Source organism: Lactuca virosa, chromosome 7 (assembly GCF_052849685.1).
Source record: "Lactuca virosa cultivar CGN04683 chromosome 7, Lactuca_virosa_CGN04683_v6, whole genome shotgun sequence".
Classification (NCBI taxonomy): domain Eukaryota; kingdom Viridiplantae; phylum Streptophyta; class Magnoliopsida; order Asterales; family Asteraceae; genus Lactuca; species Lactuca virosa.
In genome coordinates, this window is record NC_136432.1 from 22,284,679 (window position 1) to 22,305,286 (window position 20,608).

The 20,608-nt window shown below is 36.5% G+C and overlaps 2 protein-coding genes across 2 annotated transcripts; one reads left to right on the top strand and one right to left on the bottom strand.

The window, feature by feature from the left end:
* The first annotated feature begins 372 nt into the window (after positions 1-372).
* LOC145126157 (TRIGALACTOSYLDIACYLGLYCEROL-like protein) lies at positions 373-3,129 on the top strand. Its single transcript, XM_079061560.1, has 5 exons — positions 373-831; positions 1,474-1,720; positions 1,845-2,238; positions 2,424-2,617; positions 2,714-3,129. The coding sequence occupies exons 1-5, from the start codon at positions 548-550 to the stop codon at positions 2,894-2,896; spliced, it is 1,302 nt and encodes a 433-aa protein (XP_078917686.1). The 5' UTR covers positions 373-547; the 3' UTR covers positions 2,897-3,129.
* Positions 3,130-3,355: 226 nt separating this feature from the next.
* On the bottom strand, positions 3,356-6,347 carry LOC145125313 (putative myosin-binding protein 5). Its single transcript, XM_079060783.1, has 3 exons — positions 6,033-6,347; positions 4,558-5,363; positions 3,356-4,383 (listed from the first exon to the last, which is right to left on the bottom strand). Exons 2-3 carry the CDS (start codon positions 5,303-5,305, stop codon positions 3,686-3,688), a joined length of 1,446 nt encoding a protein of 481 aa, XP_078916909.1. The 5' UTR covers positions 5,306-5,363; positions 6,033-6,347; the 3' UTR covers positions 3,356-3,685.
* Between the last annotated feature and the right edge of the window lie 14,261 nt (positions 6,348-20,608).

Genomic DNA, 20,608 nt, shown 5'->3' on the forward strand with positions numbered 1-20,608 from the left:
ATTGCGGTAGGAATAAGCAAAATAAGCTGATTTTAATAAGCAATGGGGGAATGCTTATTGCTTATTGTTTATTGGTCATTTTACTCATATAAGTTTTTTTGTTTGCCAAACACTTAAAATGTTTATTGCTTATTGCTTATTCCCACCTAAATAAGCTAATCCAAACACATTTTAAACAAATGCTTATTTCCACAGCAATAAACAAATAAACAATAAGCTGCTAAAAACTATTTATCAAAAGACCCCCTAAGTTTCACATAAACAAACAAAATCAAACTGAACACCATTTTTATCCAAAAGACCCCCTAAAACGGCCTGCACTTTAATCTTTATGTGTAATTACCAAATAGCTTGCTTTTGCTGTCAATTCTAGGGTTTACATTTTTGTTTCTCAAATATCAATTTTATATGGCAAAACCCTCCTGATGCTAACAAACAAAACCATCTCATCTCGTTTCCCAAAACCCCCTTCCAAACCCACTCCCACGCCCAAAAAGCACAGCAACAGATAAGAAACTCACATTTCTCCGATTCGTGAAGAGAAACAATGGCTAATCTAAGAACTTCAATGGATGCAGCATTTTATGACCTACGCATAGCCACTCCGCAAACCCTCCACGGCTCTGCGCGCTCAATTCCTGGCGAACCTGCGCCGTTGGATGGAGCACCTTCCAGTAAACTTCTCAGAATGCAACAGTTATGGCTTTTGGGACAAGGTTTTCCGTTGGGTGTAATTCCCGCTTATGCCCCACCTTTGTATTCTTCCTCACAAAAGGAGTCGGGTTCCTTATCTCTTCAGACTATTTGGTCGAAACAACCTGCAGAAAACTGGTATGTCTTCTTTTATTTTTAATTTATGGGATAAATTTTGACATTGAAGGAATACCCATTTGATTGTTTTTGTAAAATTCTGTGCTCTGATAATTACTTTTAACCTAGTGAAGACAATTTTGGAATCCAAAGAATTCATATGGTGTGGATTCAATTAAACTTCTGTAAACACTGATGATGGTAGTTATTAATTCATTTCATGAACTTCATAGCATCACTGGTTCTATGTGGTAAAATCAAATAGATTCATATTAAATATGATCATCAGAATTTTGTAAGTTGTCTCCTAAATGAATCCAAATTTTGGAACATTTGGGTTGGTGGTGTTTCTTTTCCCCATTTATATCATTTTCAGCTCCCATTTATGCCAATTTTTTTAGTTCATACAGTCTTCAGTTCTCTTTCAGTATTTCTCTTTAGTTACATCTAACCGAGTTTTCAATGTTTTTGTAATTTTTTTCATCAAGACAACTTACTTTAAAATTTTATCCAATTATAGCAGTGAAAATTGCTTTATTATTTGGGTAGATTTTACAAAGTAGAATTCTATAATAGGAAGAAACAAAACTAGAATGCTATGATAAACAAATAAACAAAAGTATGTTGCTATTTCTTGCATACCTTGATCTTTATTATGTACAGGTGGCTTGGACTTGTTGGGCAAATCCGTCCAATAAAATTAATATCTTCAGTTGCATCAGAAGCTCTTCAAGCTGATCTAACATTGCCTAGTATTAAAAGTGTTGTCAAGAACTTTTTTGACAAATCATTTTATTCAATTGGTTTAATGTCCCACCTGGATGTGGGCCCCTTAACTTCTGTGGTGGTCAACGTAGAAAAGGATGGTCAAAGGAAGAATCGTCATACCAAGGCCCTTATCCATCACAAGGCAAGTCTAGATTTCATCTTCATCCTTTTATCATCTTAGACTCTTAGTTGATACTTATATTTAAAAATTGATATCTAGATTCTATAATGATATTAACATCAATACTTTTGTATTCATAGTTCAGCTACCCGATCATGATCTAACTTTGGAAGCTGCTTGGCCGGAGCTTTTTGTGGACAGGAATGGAAAATATTGGGACATGCCTGAGTCAATATCATTAGACTGTGCATCACTTATCTCTGAGTCAGGTTTAAGGTACCACTTTGGCATCCATAGAAATGGTGGTGCCGCCAAGGCGGCGGTTGACTCCGGCGAGGATCCGGTTCCAATTCCGGCTTCTTTAAAACCTGGAATTTGTGCAAAAGCCGCCTTTTCGTATGAAAAAAGTAGAGACCTTTGGAGGGAACTTGAAACGAAAGAGGATTTGAAATTAGTGAAGAGAAAGGAGGGGAGTTTTCGGAATTCGGCTTATGATTTACGCATGAAGGAACCACATGCTGCAATATCTGGAATTTTTGGTAAATCTATTCATCCTTGCCCCCCCCCCCCCCCCCCCCCCCCCCCCCCCCCCCGTTTGTTACACATGACATGACATGACAGAACGAGTTGTACATGTACTGTTTTTCCATTTAATGCTTGTTGGTTTTTCTTTTGTTTTAATAATGAGATTTTGTTATTTACGTATTTGCCCTTCAAATGGTAGGCGGCAACTGTGAGGCATGGCTGACAAACACCAAGAGACCATTTGGTGCCGATTTATTTGGATCGATTTGCTTTGCTTATCAACACGGGAAATTTAGAAAAGATTATGGCGACCTCACTCGAGTTGATGCTCGTTTGGACGTGAACTCGGTTTCTTCAATTTCACCCAAACTAAATTTGATCCTACAACAACAGGTACATTTATCCGGACAACACTTTATATAGACTGTGTGTGGGCCCTTAGATTTGGAAGTACAGTTTTTGAGATCTTTTTTACATTTTTATTTGCAGATTGCGGGACCCATTGTTTTTAGGGTAAATTCAAGGGTTTCATTGGGACGTGGTGTACACATAGAGGATGTAATATACAGTTTGAATTACTCCTTGAGGCTACTAGAATCAGGGAAAGTGGTAGCTTGGTATTCTTCCAAGAGAAAGGAGGGGATGGTTGAGTTGCGTGTTTTTGAATTTTAAGGATAATTTATGTCAACTTGGTAATCTTCGAGGGGTAGGTATGTTATTGTTGAGTTCTTTTTATTTTGTTGGTTAGATGTGGAAATTTGTTGGAGATGAGAAGATCATAATGTTAAAAAGAACATACATGAGGTTATTGGAGTGTTGAGGATTAATTTTGAGTTGGGTTTTGTGGATTGTGATTGCTTGTAACTTTACAAAGGCAAAGAAAATTTGAGTTTTTAATCTGATTATTTGATTATTGCAATTTGAAGTGATAGATAATTAGATTTTAAGGTGTAGGTAGATTAATTTTGACTTTAATTATATTGATTAGGATTAAATAACTAGTTATAATAATTGTTATAGGACTAGTTGCAACAAAACATAATAGCTAGAGAGTATATATACTCCTTGTGATTCAAATAATACACGTCTCTACACAAACTTAAGCATAAAAGTTGGGAAACTTTTAGAAGATTGAAAAAAGTCTCTTTTGATCAAACCATAAAGTATAGTGTACATCTTCAACAATTGTCTTGTTTGTCTTCACATATCGACCATTAAAAACAAAACAAACCAAAAAAACACCCAAATCACAAGGAATCTATTGTAAACTTGGACATGCTCATACCATATGTAACCAAATCTTAACAAAAAAAACTACACATCTTATATGTTATTAGGCACAATAATGTATTGTGCATGATACATGCAAGTATGTATCTGTTTAGGGTTTAGGGTTATGCCTAATACATAGATAAATGTATGTATGTATCAGGCACAAAAATAATATTTGAATATGGGGTTTCATTCTCTAACATCTTCCGACATCTTCCTAAGCATCTCTTCCAAATCTTGAATTTGTTTATCTTTTTCTTCAATAAGATCATTTGCATTTTGCAACGCTTCACTGTTATACTCGGCTTGCTCTTCCATCATCCTCAAATACTGTAAAGCTTCCGTATAAAGTTCCGCCTTTTCCTCTTGCAATCTAGTAATCATAGCCATTGCTTGATTTGTAGCAACAGCCGAAGCATTTCTTTCTTCCTCCAATTCTTTATACAAAGCACCCATAAGTTTCTTATCATGTTCAACTTGTCTTCTCAATCTATCAACAACACTTTCTCCATCAATCTCACTTACAATGCTTCCATCCAATGAAATATTGGACTCGTTCCTTTCCAAAGAGATTCTTCTTTGAAGAAATTGGATTCCCGAAAGTTCGTCGCTATTAAAGGATAGTTTTGGGCTTATTAGATTGTCGTTGGATCGGTGGGATAGTAGAATTTTTAGGTCTTCGTTGACTTTTGTTGAAGATTCTTTGAAGGATTTTTGGTCTAGAAACTTCCCAGAGAGTTGTCTGGCTTTAGTGCTTATTGCGAGTTTATAAGCATCACCAAGATCGAAATAGTTTGACATTTGGTGGCCATTTGTAGTTGTGCATGGCTCGGTTTCGGTTTCTGTAATGGGATCTTTGATTGCTTCATTCATTTTCGGAGGATCATCTGCAAACAGACAACCTGTTACTGATACTGATACTGATACTGATACTGATACTGATACTGATACTGTTAAAACTGGCAGCGTATAGATGTTATGTTACTTGGCTATGACATACTAAGCATGAGATAGAGATGATATATTATAGCAAATGAGTGGGTGTTTGAACTTGGACTTACCTATCTCTAGAGATGCATCAACAGGAGTTTCTGCAATATTAGCTGATGGAGCCTCTTCCAATGAGTTTTGCTCAGTCATCAAAGGCATATCTTCCTTTTTTTCATCATTCTGCCATTTTAGTTCCTCTGCATCTCGTGCTACAACGGTTGCAGGAAGATCTTGAAGATCAAGAACTTCAATATGTGAATCAGACTTCAAAAGAACCTCAGGAACAAGATCACGGGTAGTTTCATTATCAGAAACCAAGAGTTCTGATTCATTATCAGAATTAACACCAACTTTCTGATATTCAACCTCTAACGAATGATTAATTTGAATCTTTTGAAGATCAGAAGATCTACACGATTCAAGAGACTTGTCCACGAATATGTTCTTTTCGTTCTTACAATGCTCTCCATTTTCAAATAAAGATTCAGAAGCATCGTGAATTGAACTAGTAGGAAGCAAGTTTTTATCATGAACATGGCGAAGAACTAAAGAAGAAAGATCGGATTTGTGATGATTACAAATGGAATCCCAGTAAATTCCTGTTTTATCCTTGGATAGAAGATGATCGTATCTTGTGCAAAGTAGACATGGGCCTTCAAGTTGACAGTAGGATGCGAATTTTGCAATCAAGTATGTGAAACATGCTTCAATGAACAATAAGAAGATGAGCAGCCATTCGGAAACCGCAAACTCTAAAGCCTTTGAAAGTCTGTGAAAATAATTGTGGGACTGAAAAGAGAAATTATTCTTTGGATCCATTTTGAAGATGCTGATTTCCAACCAAATAAAATAACAGATCGATTATCCAGGAATCGTGCTGAAAAAATAAATTTCAAGCAAAAAACACAGTAAATAAACTGGTGATAATCAAGAAATATGTATAGAAGGAGGTCAAGCTCTAAGGGTGATTGGATGTGCGTTGTGAGTGATTTTGTGAAGCAACTGGAAATGTTTCAAACAAGAAGCTAATAACAGTATAACAACAGTTTATTTTGGATAGAGAACAAATTTGGCTAATTAGCTTTACAACAACCGTGGAAAGTTGACTTTTTGGTCAAACTTGAGTTCTAGCATTTACTAGTTAAAAATGAATGCATATTCTTCAAATTCAGTGGAAAACTTGAAATTATACTCAATGGATGAGATCTATAACAGAGATGTACCACTATAGCAAAAATTATTCATAGATTTAGGACAAGAAAAAAAATCTGAGATTCTAAGGCTTGATCAATCTAAAAAACTAGAAACGTAACGAGATTTCGTAGCTCTAAAGCACATCCTATTGATCATGAAACAGATTCAGACCTTTAAGCTCGAAGTAGTAACAAATCAACATCCAAATTGAAATCATAAGTTACCACTTCATTTACCAGATTACAACAGACGAAAGGAAACCATAAACTGCCAAACAACTTAGGGTTTTGTTGAATAAGATCAAACGAAAATGAAAAACATGATAAAATAACTGATGAGAAGCAGATCAAACCTGATAATACAGTGAAGACTTGAAGTACAAGTAGAAGTAGAAGGAGAAGTGTTGAATTCAAATGATATTACAATCAAGAACCGATCTCGTGGATTGAAATTGTTATAGTTAAACAACCAGTTGATTGTAATTTGTGAATGGAATCAAAGAGGATGGAGTTCCAGCGTATATGCACGTTGTGTGTAGGTCTGAAAGCTATAAAATCCAAAGAAAGGCAAGAAGTCGGAGGTGGGCTACCGAAAGGAGCATTAAAGCAGAGCCATCATCGACCCTGAAGACCAACTTTTGAGTCCACTTATTGGACATGACGCGAATTTTTTGGATTATTAAACGAATGTAATTGTAAATATGGGCAATTTGTATAAAAGAAACTTAAAGCAAATTATAATTTTCGTCTTATCTAAAAAGCGTTGCATCATGTCCTTTAAAAATATAGTTACGTCTAAAATTTGTATGACATGGTTATTAAATCGATACCGACAACTTGGAGATGTCAACTTATCAGTTATATCATGTTACTTTCACAAAAGGGCATATCAGTCATTTAACCTATTTCTTCTTAACTTTTTTTTTCAATGATTTTTAGACCAAATTCATAAACTTCATAAAATTTATATGATCATAATTTGTATCAAAATCAAAATTAAACTCTATAATTTGGGCTGAGGACGTGCCAACCCATTCACATGGCGAATTGTTTCCCTATCCATTAGGTTTGGTGGTTTGGGTTTGTATTTGGCAGTAGAGTCTACCTCATATGCTTTTGTTGCTTCAATGGCCCAATCTTGGGTGTTGCAAGACCACATCTTATGGGATAGCGGTATATGTGGTATGAATTCTGATTATGTTTGTGTCTTAACTTCTCTTCGTAACAAGCTTCCAGACATTGACATTAACAATTTTACTACTAAGGACCCCCCCCCCCCCCCCCCCCCAAAAAAAAATCTCAGAATACACTGGCAAGTGCCCTTTTTAGTAAAATTGTCCAAGATATGAAGGTGCATTTCGACATGACGGCTCGGTAGAAAGCAATTTTCCAGTGTTTACGTGCACAACATGCTCAAGATTTTCTTCTAGCTATCCCTATAGATGAGTTTGGCCAACATATGTCTCATGTGGAGTATCGTACTATCATTAAGTATAGGCTCATGATCCCAATATTTCCAGATGACGAGATATGCTCGGTGTGCCGCAAGACAGGTTTGGACTCTTTTGGAGAGCATGCAGTTCATTGTAAAGAACTCTCGGGATTCAAATACAGGCACAATCTGGTTAAGGATGTTTTGTTTGACATATTTAAGCGTGTCGGGGTTTGTGCCAAGAAAGAGGCATTTGTGAATTTCTTGGCTAACCCGACAGAAGGAAGGTTAACCCTTAGGCCGACTGACGTTTTGATTTTTGGATGGGTTGGAGGGAAACACGCATGTGTGGACCTTCCATGGGTATCCCTTCTTGTGGGCTTGGGGGTTGTGGGTTTTAAGGCGGGGTAGGTTGCTTTAAAAGTTGTTACATGCAAGATCACAAAACATGAAAAATCGTGCATGGAAAATCAACACGTGTTCATACTGTTTATGTTTGATACATTTGGTTTTCTCCCACCGGATGTGGTGGAGCTTCTTAATAAAGTACATGCAAGATCACAAAACATGAAAAATCGTGCATGGAAAATCAACACGTGTTCATACCGTTTATGTTTGATACATTTGGTTTTCTCCCACCGGATGTGGTGGAGCTTCTTAATAAAGTACAACGGATCATGCATAGCAATGTTATATCCCCTAGATTTATGGATGTAGTCTTCAAAAGAATTGGATTTACCATACAAAAAGGCTTAGCGGTGCAACTTGTTGCTCGTTTGCCTTCTCACTCGTTGTATTGTGATAACTAAGTTATAATCAATTTTAATTATATTAAAATTTAAATTAAACTTTCATTTAAATTTGTATTAAACAAAAACCTCCCCCATAAAATCTAAAACCTTAAATTGAATCAAAACTCATAATCGGAACTCGAAACTAAAACTAAACTCCAATCACAACCATAATTTGAAACCCTAGCGCAACAATTCGAAATTGTAGTGTTCTGAGCACCCAAGAAGATTATTATTTGAAACACTAATTTTAATATTAATATAGATTATTATTTGAAACCCAAATTTGAATATTAAGATTTGACAAGGTTCATGAATATGGGATTGTTGATATCCTAATTTCAAACCCTAGTTTGAAATTTGTAAAAGACAAAACTACAGAAATGGACCTTGTGGTTTGCTGATATCTTTTTATAAGGTCCAAAAAAAATTGTTAGCAAAAAAATCCTTATTTGGTGTTTGAGTTGTGGATTTGGTCCCTGCCTCTAACTACCGTTAGAGGCATGCCATTTTCTTCCCCCACGTGCCCTATACATGAGGGAATTTTCATCTTTTCATTTATGGGGACCAAAATTGCAATCGAATGTTTCTATTTAACCCTCGTTTGAAAATCGTCTTCCCTAAGGACTCTCTCACATGTGAAGGGAAACTGGTAACGATGGGCTGCTTTTGTGGCAACGACTATATGGTGCGCACCTCGTGGAGTTCATTCAATCCAAATCGATGCTTCTACTCCTTCCCTCTACCAGTAATGTATTCTAATTTCTGTAATCACACTTTATTCTTGCCATAGTTTTGTGTTCTTCATCTTTCAAAGGACTCTAAATGTGGATTCCTTTGATGGTTTGATCCACCAATGTGTGATTGTGCTAAGGCTATCATTCATGGTCTACTGAAAAGCATAAACAATTTGAAGCTTTCAGTGAAAGATTTGGAAGATGAAATTCAGACTTTCAGGTTTCACATGAAGATGGTAGTGAAAGGTTTAGAAGATGAAGTTCAGAAATTGAGGTTTTACATGTGGTACAGGTGGATTTTTTCCTTTGTTTTCTTGATGTTGAATTAGGGATTAGGATTAAGTAAAAGTTAGTGGTTATGTTTTGTACTTATGATGCTTATATGATGTTGTGGTTTCTTTCGGATGTTCTTATTTTGATGAATTGGCCTATGTATACTTTAAAGGTCATTTCATGTACCTTGTACCTCAAATTATAATTTATGGAATATTTTGTTTTGTAAGTTTTGTTGTTATCAAGACTGTAATGGTAATACAATACCTGAAATGGTGTAATTGTATCTTGTAAAGGTAATAAACAAAGTACAATACCATATGGAACTTACTACATATATTGAACGGGAACCTTTAATCCAAATAATAACATGAAATGCAATGCAAAGTATATTACTATAGCATGTTCATCATTACCAAAACCAATTTCCATTACAATATCCAAGTGTAAACAAAAAGAAGCAACACAATTAAATTTTTAGATTACAAAATAAGTTAACATAACTACTAAAGTACCTAAACCAGCAAGCATATTCCAAGTTTTTAAACAAATTACACTAAAATATGATCTAAGGACTTAACACTTGACTTGACCATACCTACGACTGTTGACCATGACCTCCCCTCTATTCTAGCATCATGGTGTTGAGTTCATGCACTAAAAACTCATATATATATATATATATATATATAATAATAATAATAATAATAATAATAATAATAAATCAATATACGTAACTTCCCACTACACATATCTTATATTTGGAAAAGGTGTGAACTTTCCGTCATGGTGAAGTTCAATCGTGAACAAACTAGGATGATCAACTTTCCCAAACAAAAAAAATATGGAATGTAGTTAGCATATTGTGTGAAATTTCAAAAAATTTAAGTTTCGAAAGTTATAGTAACACTCACCATACAAAGTCAGTACATCAAACCCATCGTGGTAGGTCGTATCGTCCACAACGAAAGCACCATTTTTTCTTCAAGCTATCTGACTTAAGCTCAATTCAGGTAAGGATTTGGGTGGAAATCGTATTAATTTAGGTTATGCATTTAACACTGTATTATACAAATTAAACATATCATATTAATAATTCAAGAAGTCTTCCATTTATGATAATATTTATAATTATAAACATCTTTAAGTTATGGGTGGTTTTATAGTTGTTGATTGGGTTAGAGTTGATTGGGTTAGAAATTTTGATTGAGTCCACATCTGACTGCGTTTATGTTCTTTGATTATTTCTCTGAGTGGTTGTGCAGAATGATGAAAATGATCATATTAACTTTATGTTGTCTCTTGTTCTGGATAAATAATTTTAAAAATACAAATTGTCACCTAAAATCCAAATTAAACATACATAATTTAAAATCCAAATACAATTTGTCATACAAAATCCAAATACAAATTGCCATACAAAATCGAAAAGTATATAATAAATTGCATACAAATCTAACGTTAACCATTTGAAAGTAACTGATTAGCAATCTGGTCACACAAAGTTGTCGTATAGTCAACGGCTTCTGAACCCCATTCTATGCCTTGTATGTTTTGGCCCTGACTTCCTCCACCTTCCACATTAGAGTAACCATGGTGTTTTGTTCAAAGTTTGTAAATAAGTCATCTTGAATATTATATTTCCTTATAAAATTATGGACCGCAACACAAGCAATGACTATGTCTCTTTTCACTGGAAAAGGATAATGAGCCATTTGTTTTAAGATTGGAAATCTCGCCTTCAATACACCATAAGCACATTAAATGACATTTATAAGTTGTGCATGAGCATGATCGAACCTTTCTTCCTTAGTTAAAGCTTTGTTTCTTCGAAAATCGGCTAACCAGTACCTAGTATTGCGGTAGGAAGCCATAAATCCATGGGTGTTGGTGTATGCAACATCACAAAGGTAATATTTATTTGTAGATTATTGCCACATTTATTATATAAAACTATAGATAAAAAAATTTATAGAAAAATTACAAACCTGGCGGAGGGAATGGAAATCCAGAAGTCGGATTAAATGCAACTTCTTTCAAAACTTTAGAATCTTGTGCTATGCCCTCCCATCCAATCCATACAAAGGTGAATATCATATCAAAATCACAAATTCTGATTACATTTTGATAACATTCACCTTTTCCTCTTCCCCTATAGCAAGTTTGTTGATCAACGGACACAACTACATGTATAAGTGTTCCATCTAGTACACATATTGCTCTGGTAAATATGTGTGTTAGCCTTCTATGTCGTTCTGAGGTATTTCTTGTTGGATTAGACGATGTTGGTACTATAATTTCTCTTTCAAAACACATCATTGCACATAGGACCTCGTGAAAACATTGATGAATCGTTTGTGTGGAGTGTTGAAAACTTCATTTAACCGCTCGAAAACGTTCATTATGTCCTATAACTTGTAAAAATATAGCCATCTTCTTTTCAATGCTTATTGTCCTATTACGTTGCAACCAATTTCTTTGTGTAAAATGATTGCATAATATTACAAATGCATCTTGTGAAAGACACATCATATCGTAATATTGTGTAGGACATCCGTGTATCAAATCTTGCGTATACACATGCCCACTTACTACTGGTTCGCCAACGCTTATTCTTTCAATTCTTCTTTGCCTTTTCTGAACCAACATCAACCAATACCACAAGATTATAAGGAAATATAAAAATTGACCTTGTTTATCCATATGTGACATGTTAAATGTTAAATACAAATTACATTAAAATCTATAACATAAATCAATAACATAACAATCAATAACATAACAATCCATAACATAACAATCCATAACATAACAATCAATAATATAACAATCCATAACATATAAATCCTAAACGCATAACAATCCATAACATAACAATCCATAACACAAAACAATCCTAACATAAAAATCCATAACACATAACTACTCTAAAAATAAAAATACATAACATGAAGTCATGAACCATAACATACTAAATTCAAACAAATAATCCAAACTTTTTTCCCGCATTTGTCACCCAGGACTCACAAGTCGTCAAATTGAGGTGCAACCAAACTTTCCTATTATTCGTATTTTCAACGAATAACATAAGAGTAGTGGTGCATTTCGGATCATATTCTTCCAAGTCTAATCATGCCAACTTCCCCCATCCATCTCCTTGTCAAGATTATTTGCTTGCGTGAATGCATATGCAGCCTTGACAATTTTATTGCCAACTTCTCTCAACTAATCATCAAGTGTGGTTTCCTTAGGACCATTTTGTCCCCCCCCCCTTGTATTTTGTCCGGCCAGAGGATTCTTCACTTGCAGGTAAATATCTAGTAGGTGGGGGTACAGATTAGGTTGAGTTTGGGGTATCCATATGAGGTGTTGGGTCTTCCATCTCAGTACTCAAAATCACGTGTAATAAACACTTCGCTGGGATGAGGTAGTGTCGAGGATGGCCCCCAACTGTGAACATTGGTCGAGGTCTCCCCGTCAAACATGTATATATATATATATATATATATATATATATATATATACCTTCGCCTCCGCTTCCCATTCTTCCTTAGTCATGTTGAAAGAGTTCGTTATATGATTATAAATATTTTCGGTTTTATTTTTAAGTTTCAACCACACAACATACTTCGCTGCCTCATTTTCAAATTCGGCTGATCTATCAGATACCTCAGACTCTTGTGGTCCGTGTAAATGGTACAACAAACCCCATAGAGGTAACACCGCCAAATCTCTAGGGTGAAAACCACAGCCCCCAACTCCAAATTATGCATAGGATAATTCGGCTCATGAGGCTTCGGCTGCCTCGAAGCGTAAGCAATCACATGACCCTGATGCATCAACACTGCATCCAAACCCGTGATCGATGCGTCCCAATATACCACAAAGTCCTCAGTGCCATTTAGCAAGGTCAGAATCGGCGCCTCACACAATCTCTGTCTCAGAGTCTCAAAAGCTGCCTGCTACTCAGGCCCCCAACGAAAAGTGATAGTCTTCTTTGTCAACCTGGTCAAAGGAACCGCTATCTTAGAGAAATCCTGAATGAATCTCCGATAGTAACCTGCCAATCCAAGGAAACTCCAAATCTTAGATGGAGACCTCAGAACTTCCCACCTCATCACCGTCTCAACCTTGGCCGGATCGACCAGAATACCGCTCTGGTTGACAAGGTGCTCCAAAAACTACACCTCATGCAACCAGAACTCACACTTGGAGAACTTCACATACAATCTCTCCCTCCTCAGAGTCTCCAATGCCTCCCTCAGATGCTCCTCATGTTTCTCCATGGTCTTGGAATAGACCAGGATGTCATCAATAAACACAATCATAGACTAGTCCAACATAGGCCTGCATACGTGATTCATGAGATCCATGAATGTGGCTAAAGCATTGGTGAGCCCGAAGGGCATAACCACGAACTCGTAATGACCATAACAAGTTCGGAAGGCCGTCTTCTGCGTATTCTCCTCTCTGAACCTCATCTGATGATAACCTGAACGCAGATTAATCTTGGAATACTAAGATGCACATTGGAGTTGGTCAAATAAATCGCCAATCCTCGGGAGCGGGTAACGGTTCTTCATCGTTTGCTTATTCAACTCCCTGTAGTCGATACACATCCAATGTGACCCATCCTTTTTCTTCACAAACAAGATCAGTGCTCCCCATGGTGAACTACTCGGTCGAATAAATCCCTTGTCTAATAGCTCCTTCAACTGTGTAGACAACTCTTTCATCTCTGGAGGTGCCAAACGATAAGGTGCTTTGGTTATCGGAGTCGCACCAGGAACCAAGTCAATCCGAAACTCCACCTGCCTCTCCGAAGGCACGCCAGTCAAATTCTCAGGAAACACATCCAGGTACTCCTGAACAATCGGTACATTTTCCACAGTCGCCTTACCCTTCTCCCGGGTATCCATCACATAGGCAACAAATCCAGAACAAACCTGTTGAAGGTAGCGTCTGGCCCGAGCCGCTAAACAGAGAGCCAGCCTACGCTGAACACCACTAAACAAATCCAGAACAATTGGGGCCTTGTTTGTCTTCTTCTTCTCTTCCTCCTCCCCCTTCTTCTTCTCTCCCTCTTCTCCTTCTCTCCCTTCTCCTACAGGATCTTGACAAGTATTGACAGGCCTACCAGTCAGTTTGGATAGAGCCTCACGCCACCCAACTACGTCCTAGGATCCCGCGTTCTTGATATCCTCTGCCAACTTGATTTTTGCTTCCCAAACCACCTCAGCAGCACTGCTCTTGGCCTCAGTATCACATCTTTGATATTTGTCGTATGCTCATCTTCTCTTTGTGCTTTCTGCTTGACTAGTTTCTCCACCCTCTGTAAAAGATCCTTGTTGACCGCCTCTTATTCCCTCAAAGCTTGTTTTGTTTGGTTGAGATTAGCCTTGATATCCTCAGAAGAATGGAAGATATGATCAGCCACCTGTAAAAAGCAACCGTGAGAAAACTAAGAGCAAGTACAAAAAGAAAAAGAGAGATAAAACTACAAGGGTACTTACAGATTGCAAGAAGGAGAGCAGCTTTTTCAACGCTTCATACACCTCGAGATTCTCAAGGTTAAAAACTACAGCTGATTTCCTTTTTCGGGATCGTGGAGTCTTGAAAGATAAATCTATAGGAGCCTTCATGGAAAGGAGAGAAGATTTTTCTTTCTTGACCACTAATTGGTCACTGGACATGGCAAAATCAAGGTCGACAAGAGTAAAACATGTACCAGAATAGTTAGATTTGAATCCTAAAGCATAGCAGGAAATTTTTTTTGTCAGTTCGGGATCCTTTTTATGGGATGAATTAAAGTCAACGATCCTTACTGGTAGCAATGGGGATAATGGCAGTTGAACTTTCTTGCTGGCTAGGATGATCAAGCTTGAATGTTCTCTCAATCTCGGGCAGGGCAAGAAAATCCTCAATCCTATTTTTAGTATCTTCGGCAGGAGGGACAAGCTCTTCGAACTTGAAAGCTGCAAAAAATCAAACGAAATAAGAAGTGTGAATGACAGGATCCTCAACATAAAAATATGAAACCCTACCATTTTTAACCCAAGACTGTGGCAATAGATTTCCACCAGGGATAGAGTCGCGTTTCACGAAAAAATATTTTCCTTTCCATGGCCCATCATTATGCTTCGATTTTAGAATGGGGGGTGTTTTATCAGTTTTGGCTTTCAGCAAGAAAAAAGAGTTCCCAAAGATCAAAAGGTCATATATGTAAGCTAATCCGTTCAAACCAATATTAAGATCCATGGAGCGGTTCAGTTGATCGATCTAGTAGAGGATCCTCCAAACCACTGGCATGGATTGAATACACAAGATTTTGGTAATCTCAAAGAACTCGGAAATTATCCCAAGAAAAGGGTAAGAGAGACCCAGAGTGAAAGAGTACTCGAGAAAACAGACCCAAGAGGGAGAACGAAATCCGGTTGGATCCTTGCATCAAAAGCTCTAAAAACGGTACCAGTGGGAAAAGCCCCAACTGATTTCAGGGCTTCGATATTATTGTCATCGAAAGTACAAGTTTCTTCGTAAGACTAGGCCTTCTGATCGATATTATCACCCTATCCGTTAGAATTTCATAATCTTTATTTTCTCTTTTCATTTTAAAATTATACCTTTAAATATTTGAAATTAACCTTGATATTTTGTAGGTATAATTTGGGGGCAATTGTTAGGGCCAAGATCCTCAACCCTATTAAGGATCCCGGATCTTCAAGATCTTTCAGGATCCCGAACCTTTCTCAGGATCCTAACTATTATTATTATTATTTCCTAACACTCTTAATGGTCATATTTCTATTTCTTTTTCTCACATGTGTAGAAGCGGTCAATAATAGACTCATTCTCAACGAAAAATCACTTCAACCATGCTTAAGACTCGGGAATACCAAGTCAAACAACGTGCATATGCTTATTCAAGAGGATCCCGGAAATATTGGATTTATTGTTACTTAGTTTAGACTATAAATACACCTGTATTACACACACTACACACACGATTATCTCTACTATTACATTTGTACTCGTATTATCTTCACCATTTTTGTAATCTCACATTCAAATCAATAAAAGCAACAAGACATGTGATCATTATCACCTCCCAATGTTTTATGTCGGAGATCCTATAAAAGATCAAGGGCTTTCCTTGTAACTCACTTGTCTCACTTTGATCACTATTCGACATTTGCATTACCTCAAACACCACAGTCTCTTATACAGCTTGGTTAAATATTACTTGATCAATTTTTGACCAGAACACCAACATGTACAACATATTCAGAAAAAAATCTGATATTTTTTTATTTATAACGACTGAATATATAAAGACAAAAAACTAAGCTCTAGCAAGAAACTAGAGCAAAAAGAAACCAATTATAATGTAGTGTTGAGAATGGGATTTTGGAGCCACTAATTCCAATTCAAGTGAAACTTGTGATTCCTATGAATGACCCAACAAAAATACATAGCTATAATATAATCAACTATCCTATCCTTTTTTTGGAGGAACCCGATCAAAGACGACTTTATTCCGAAAGTTCCAAAGCGGCAACCAAGCCGTAGAAATAATCGTGTCAACCCCCTTTTTTCTACCATTAGAAAGTTGGGAAGAAGATAAGAAGGAGTCGAAATCACTAACTACCTCCAAGTTGGAAAACTCCACCACTTACTCAAGAAAGGAAAAACTCCTTTCGCTACTTGACTGTCACACCCCCAAACCAGAACGGTGGAAACGTTCGGGGGCGGAGGACTTTAGGTAAGTATCACAACACATGCAATATAGTAATCAAAATACAAACAACCATTGCATTAATAAGTATAAGTTTTACATAAGCGTTTAAACATTACATATTCAAACACCAAGGTAGGTACAGTAGAAGACAAGAGTCGCGGTACGGTACTAGGTAGTCTTCTCAAAAGCTTCGGGAGTGTATCTGTCTACTTGATTCCTGAGAATACAAGTTATTTGGAAAGAGTAGATCAACATTTAATTTGGTGAGTTCATAAGTATTTTAGTTCTGTTAAGTATACTCTAAGTTCTTTGGATAAGTTCACTGGTTTCTCTAGGAAATCCTATATTTCCTGAGGTGATTAACTGATAACCTCAATAGTTTCCCTCTGTAATTACTTAGTTTATACTGATTATATATAACCTAATATCGAATGGACAATTAAATGTGTGTATCTGCCCTAAGCCCACAACCAAACAAGGAACAGGAAGTAAGGCGGAAGTCACACATTTCACTGTCAATCGGATATTACTTATGTATAACTATGATGTAATAACTAAGGAATTATAGAATTAACCACTAAAGGTCTTTTATGTTATACTAGTTTACAAAGATTGAATGACTAAGTTTCATTTGATAAGTGGTTTAATCCCATAAACCGTTTCCTTTGTATAAGTGGTTTAATCCCATAAACCGTTTCATTTGTAAAAGTGGTTTAATCCCATAAACCGTTTCATTTGTAAAAGTGTTCTTAGTTATATCTGTTCTATAATAAAAACCTTAGTATTAATCCTGGAAAATATTGTATTATCCATAATACTGCCTCGTGGTTTTAAATGTTCAAAACCAGAAGTACAATACTTGATTTCATGATACGTAGCTTTTACTATAAGTAAAACTACAGAAGGTATATTTGGTCGGGATGTAATTATCTTTTCTTACTGTTATAAGAGAAGTATATTACTTTGTAATTCACTCGTTGTTTTATCCATGTGAGTTCTATTAACCATACTAATATGACTGATATGCCTGCTGCGACGTTCTTCAGGCGTCGGAAACGGTATGATATTTGACACCCTAGGCCTGCCGGCCAAACTGTAGCGAACAGTAGAGGTGCGGGATTGTCAGTCCCATATAGATCTATATACAAATTCACGCTCTCCCTATAAGAGACTCTGGTTAATAGGTCAGGACTTAAAAGTCGTACTGAGATAAGTACACTGTGAAGGGTCTCACAAATTTATTGTTTCAACGAGATTTACGATGTATTATTATTACCCTGTGATTGCTAACTCCGGTACTTTGTATCGTACCCTTGGTTAATGCAAACCCGGTATGATGTATTATTACCTCGTGTTTGCTAACTCTGGTACTCTGTATAGTACCTTTGCTAATGCAAACCCGGTATGATGTATTATTACCTCGTGTTTGCTAACTCTGGTACTCTGTATAGTACCTTTGCTAATGCAAACCCGGTATGATGTATTATTACCTCGTGTTTGCTAACTCTGGTACTCTGTATAGTACCTTTGTTAATGCAAACCCGGTATGATGTATCTTTACTTCTTTAACATGTTGTTCGTATATTAAAGGTATTATACATATCTTGGTATAGTTGAATGAATTTTAGTAATTTCCTTGGAAAGTATACAGTCGTGAATCATACTTGTATATTTAGTTTTGAATCATAGATTATACCTATTATAATTTATATGTTCTATCTGATTAGCATGATTTCTCATGGATGAACACCTTTGCTCAGCCTGATACAAAGGTGATGATATTAAAAGGAGTAACCTTTTATACTTATATATGTATAATATATATATATATATATATATATATATATATATATATATATATATATATATATATATATATAATTAAGAAGGAAACGACCTTCAGACAAATAATACAACCTTAATTCCACATCCAAACAAGGAAAAGGAAATAAGATAATTCATTAGTCCTAAGCCCTTCAAATCTTATTTATATATTTATACATATATAAACATGATTTTGGCATTTATACTTTGAAATAGCTTATAAAACATTTTTCAAAGAATTTAACGGAGTTTACATGACTTTAAAGATTTAACATGGCTTCAAGTCATTTTGAAAGTATTTGGTAATTCTTAAAAGCATACGGAAACACTTTGTGTGATTATTATCACATACAGTTATTAACACAATTTATTATTGTGTTAAACTTGTATTCCCCCCTAAAAAGCATATAAAACCATTTAAAAAGGTATATTATAGGGGTATGAACTCACTTTGATAAGCGGTGATTCGGGCAGCGTTTCATTTCCCGGAAAGGAGTTTATTTGACGAGAAACCGGCTCAAATTGGGTAGAGTTTCGACTGGAGAGAGGATAACTTCTTGAGAATTCCGGGGCTCCGGGGCTTGCTTCAGGCTTTAGACACGATATCGGGGCCTTTGGGGGTCGTGAGAAAGTCTAGGGGTTAAAAATTGTGAAATTTGGTGAATTTTGGGGTGAAAAATGCCTTAAATCCGAGAAGGCTCGCATGCCTTATATAGGCCGCAGCCTCGGATCCGGAGCAAGGAGAACGAGACACGTGCCTCGAATAGGTGGCGAAGCGGTGGTTCGGTTCGGACAGGTGGCTTCGGTTCGGATAGGTGGCTCGCAGCTGACAGCTTCGGATTGGACCAGGCTTCGGTCCAATAGGAGGAGGGCACGAGGGTCCGAGGAGCATCCGAGGAGTGTGTGCGGTGTGTCTCATGCGAAGGTGTCCGAGGCTTAGTGGACCGCGGACTTGGTCCAATCAGAAGGCAACACAGCGAAGCTCGGTCCTATCAGGAGGTGACACGTGGAGGCCTCGCATGCGAGGTGACGTGTCCGAAGATGACTCATGCGAAATTTCCCGGTTTTCTAGATTTTTCGATTTTCGTGTCAAAAACTTGTGAAATTCATAACTTTCGCATACGAGCTCCGTTTTTGGCGTTCTTTATATGCACGCGTAGGTAAAATCATACTCTACGACTTTCGTTTAGACTTCGTCGGCTGGTTTTGACTTTATTTTTAATATTATTATTTTTAACAGACCGGGACAGGAATTCCGTTAAAAATTCATAACTTCTTCATCCGGCGTCCGTTTTCGTCTGTCTTTTTACCGTTGTGTTACTTTTGACGAGACCTTCGATTCTCGTTTAAGTTGCGTCGGCTAAATATCGATCGATTTATATTTCGAATTTTTAGCTGTCTACTACTAAACCGAAACTTCGAAAAATCATAACTTCCTCATACGAAGTCAGATTTTTACGTTCTTTTTATGAACGTTCTCGGTTTAACATATTCTACAACTTTCATTTAGATTGTTAAGGCTAAAAAGCCTTTTATCAAAAATTCACTTTTTACACTGAACAGTGTTTTGCCGGTTTTATCGCGGATTTTCGATTGGTCATAACTTCTTCGTTATAACTCGGATTTCAGTGTTCTTTATGTTTTTGGAAACCTTGTTACAAACTCTACCACTTAGTTCATCCCAATTACGATTATTGATCAATTTATTTTTGACCAAAATTTGACTGGTGTCACATTGACAACCTAAAAACGTAAGATTGACCTCTTTAACCACATTTTTACAAATCGGAAAAAAAGAGCAAGGAACATCAATACCACACATGGTGAGGTTATCTTTGGTGGGAAGGCGATTCAAGAGAAGTCTCCACCAAAAGATATTAACTTTAATAGGAATTAAAGAATTCAATAAAGTTTGAATAAAAGCTTGGTTTAGTGTGCATTCATCCATACCTAACATTGTCTTCTTAACAGTTAAATCACTTGTATTGCTTGGCTCCCAAACCCAACTATCTTTACGATCAACAAAAACAACCTCCACCAAAAGATCTTCCAAAGTCAGGAGTTGGGAAAGTATGGAAGAAATCGTCAAAATCCGTCTCCAATGCCATTTCCACCCACTATCTTCGCTTCTTTC

Coding starts and splice junctions, on each gene's coding strand:
- LOC145126157 (XM_079061560.1), top strand. CDS start 548: ATGGCTAATCTAAGAACTTCAATGGATGCAGCATTTTATGACCTACGC. Junction 1,721..1,844: donor AGGCCCTTATCCATCACAAG/GCAAGTCTAGAT, acceptor TTCATAGTTCAG/CTACCCGATCATGATCTAAC. Junction 2,239..2,423: donor TGCAATATCTGGAATTTTTG/GTAAATCTATTC, acceptor TTCAAATGGTAG/GCGGCAACTGTGAGGCATGG.
- LOC145125313 (XM_079060783.1), bottom strand. CDS start 5,305: ATGGATCCAAAGAATAATTTCTCTTTTCAGTCCCACAATTATTTTCAC. Junction 4,384..4,557: donor TGATGCATCTCTAGAGATAG/GTAAGTCCAAGT, acceptor GTCTGTTTGCAG/ATGATCCTCCGAAAATGAAT.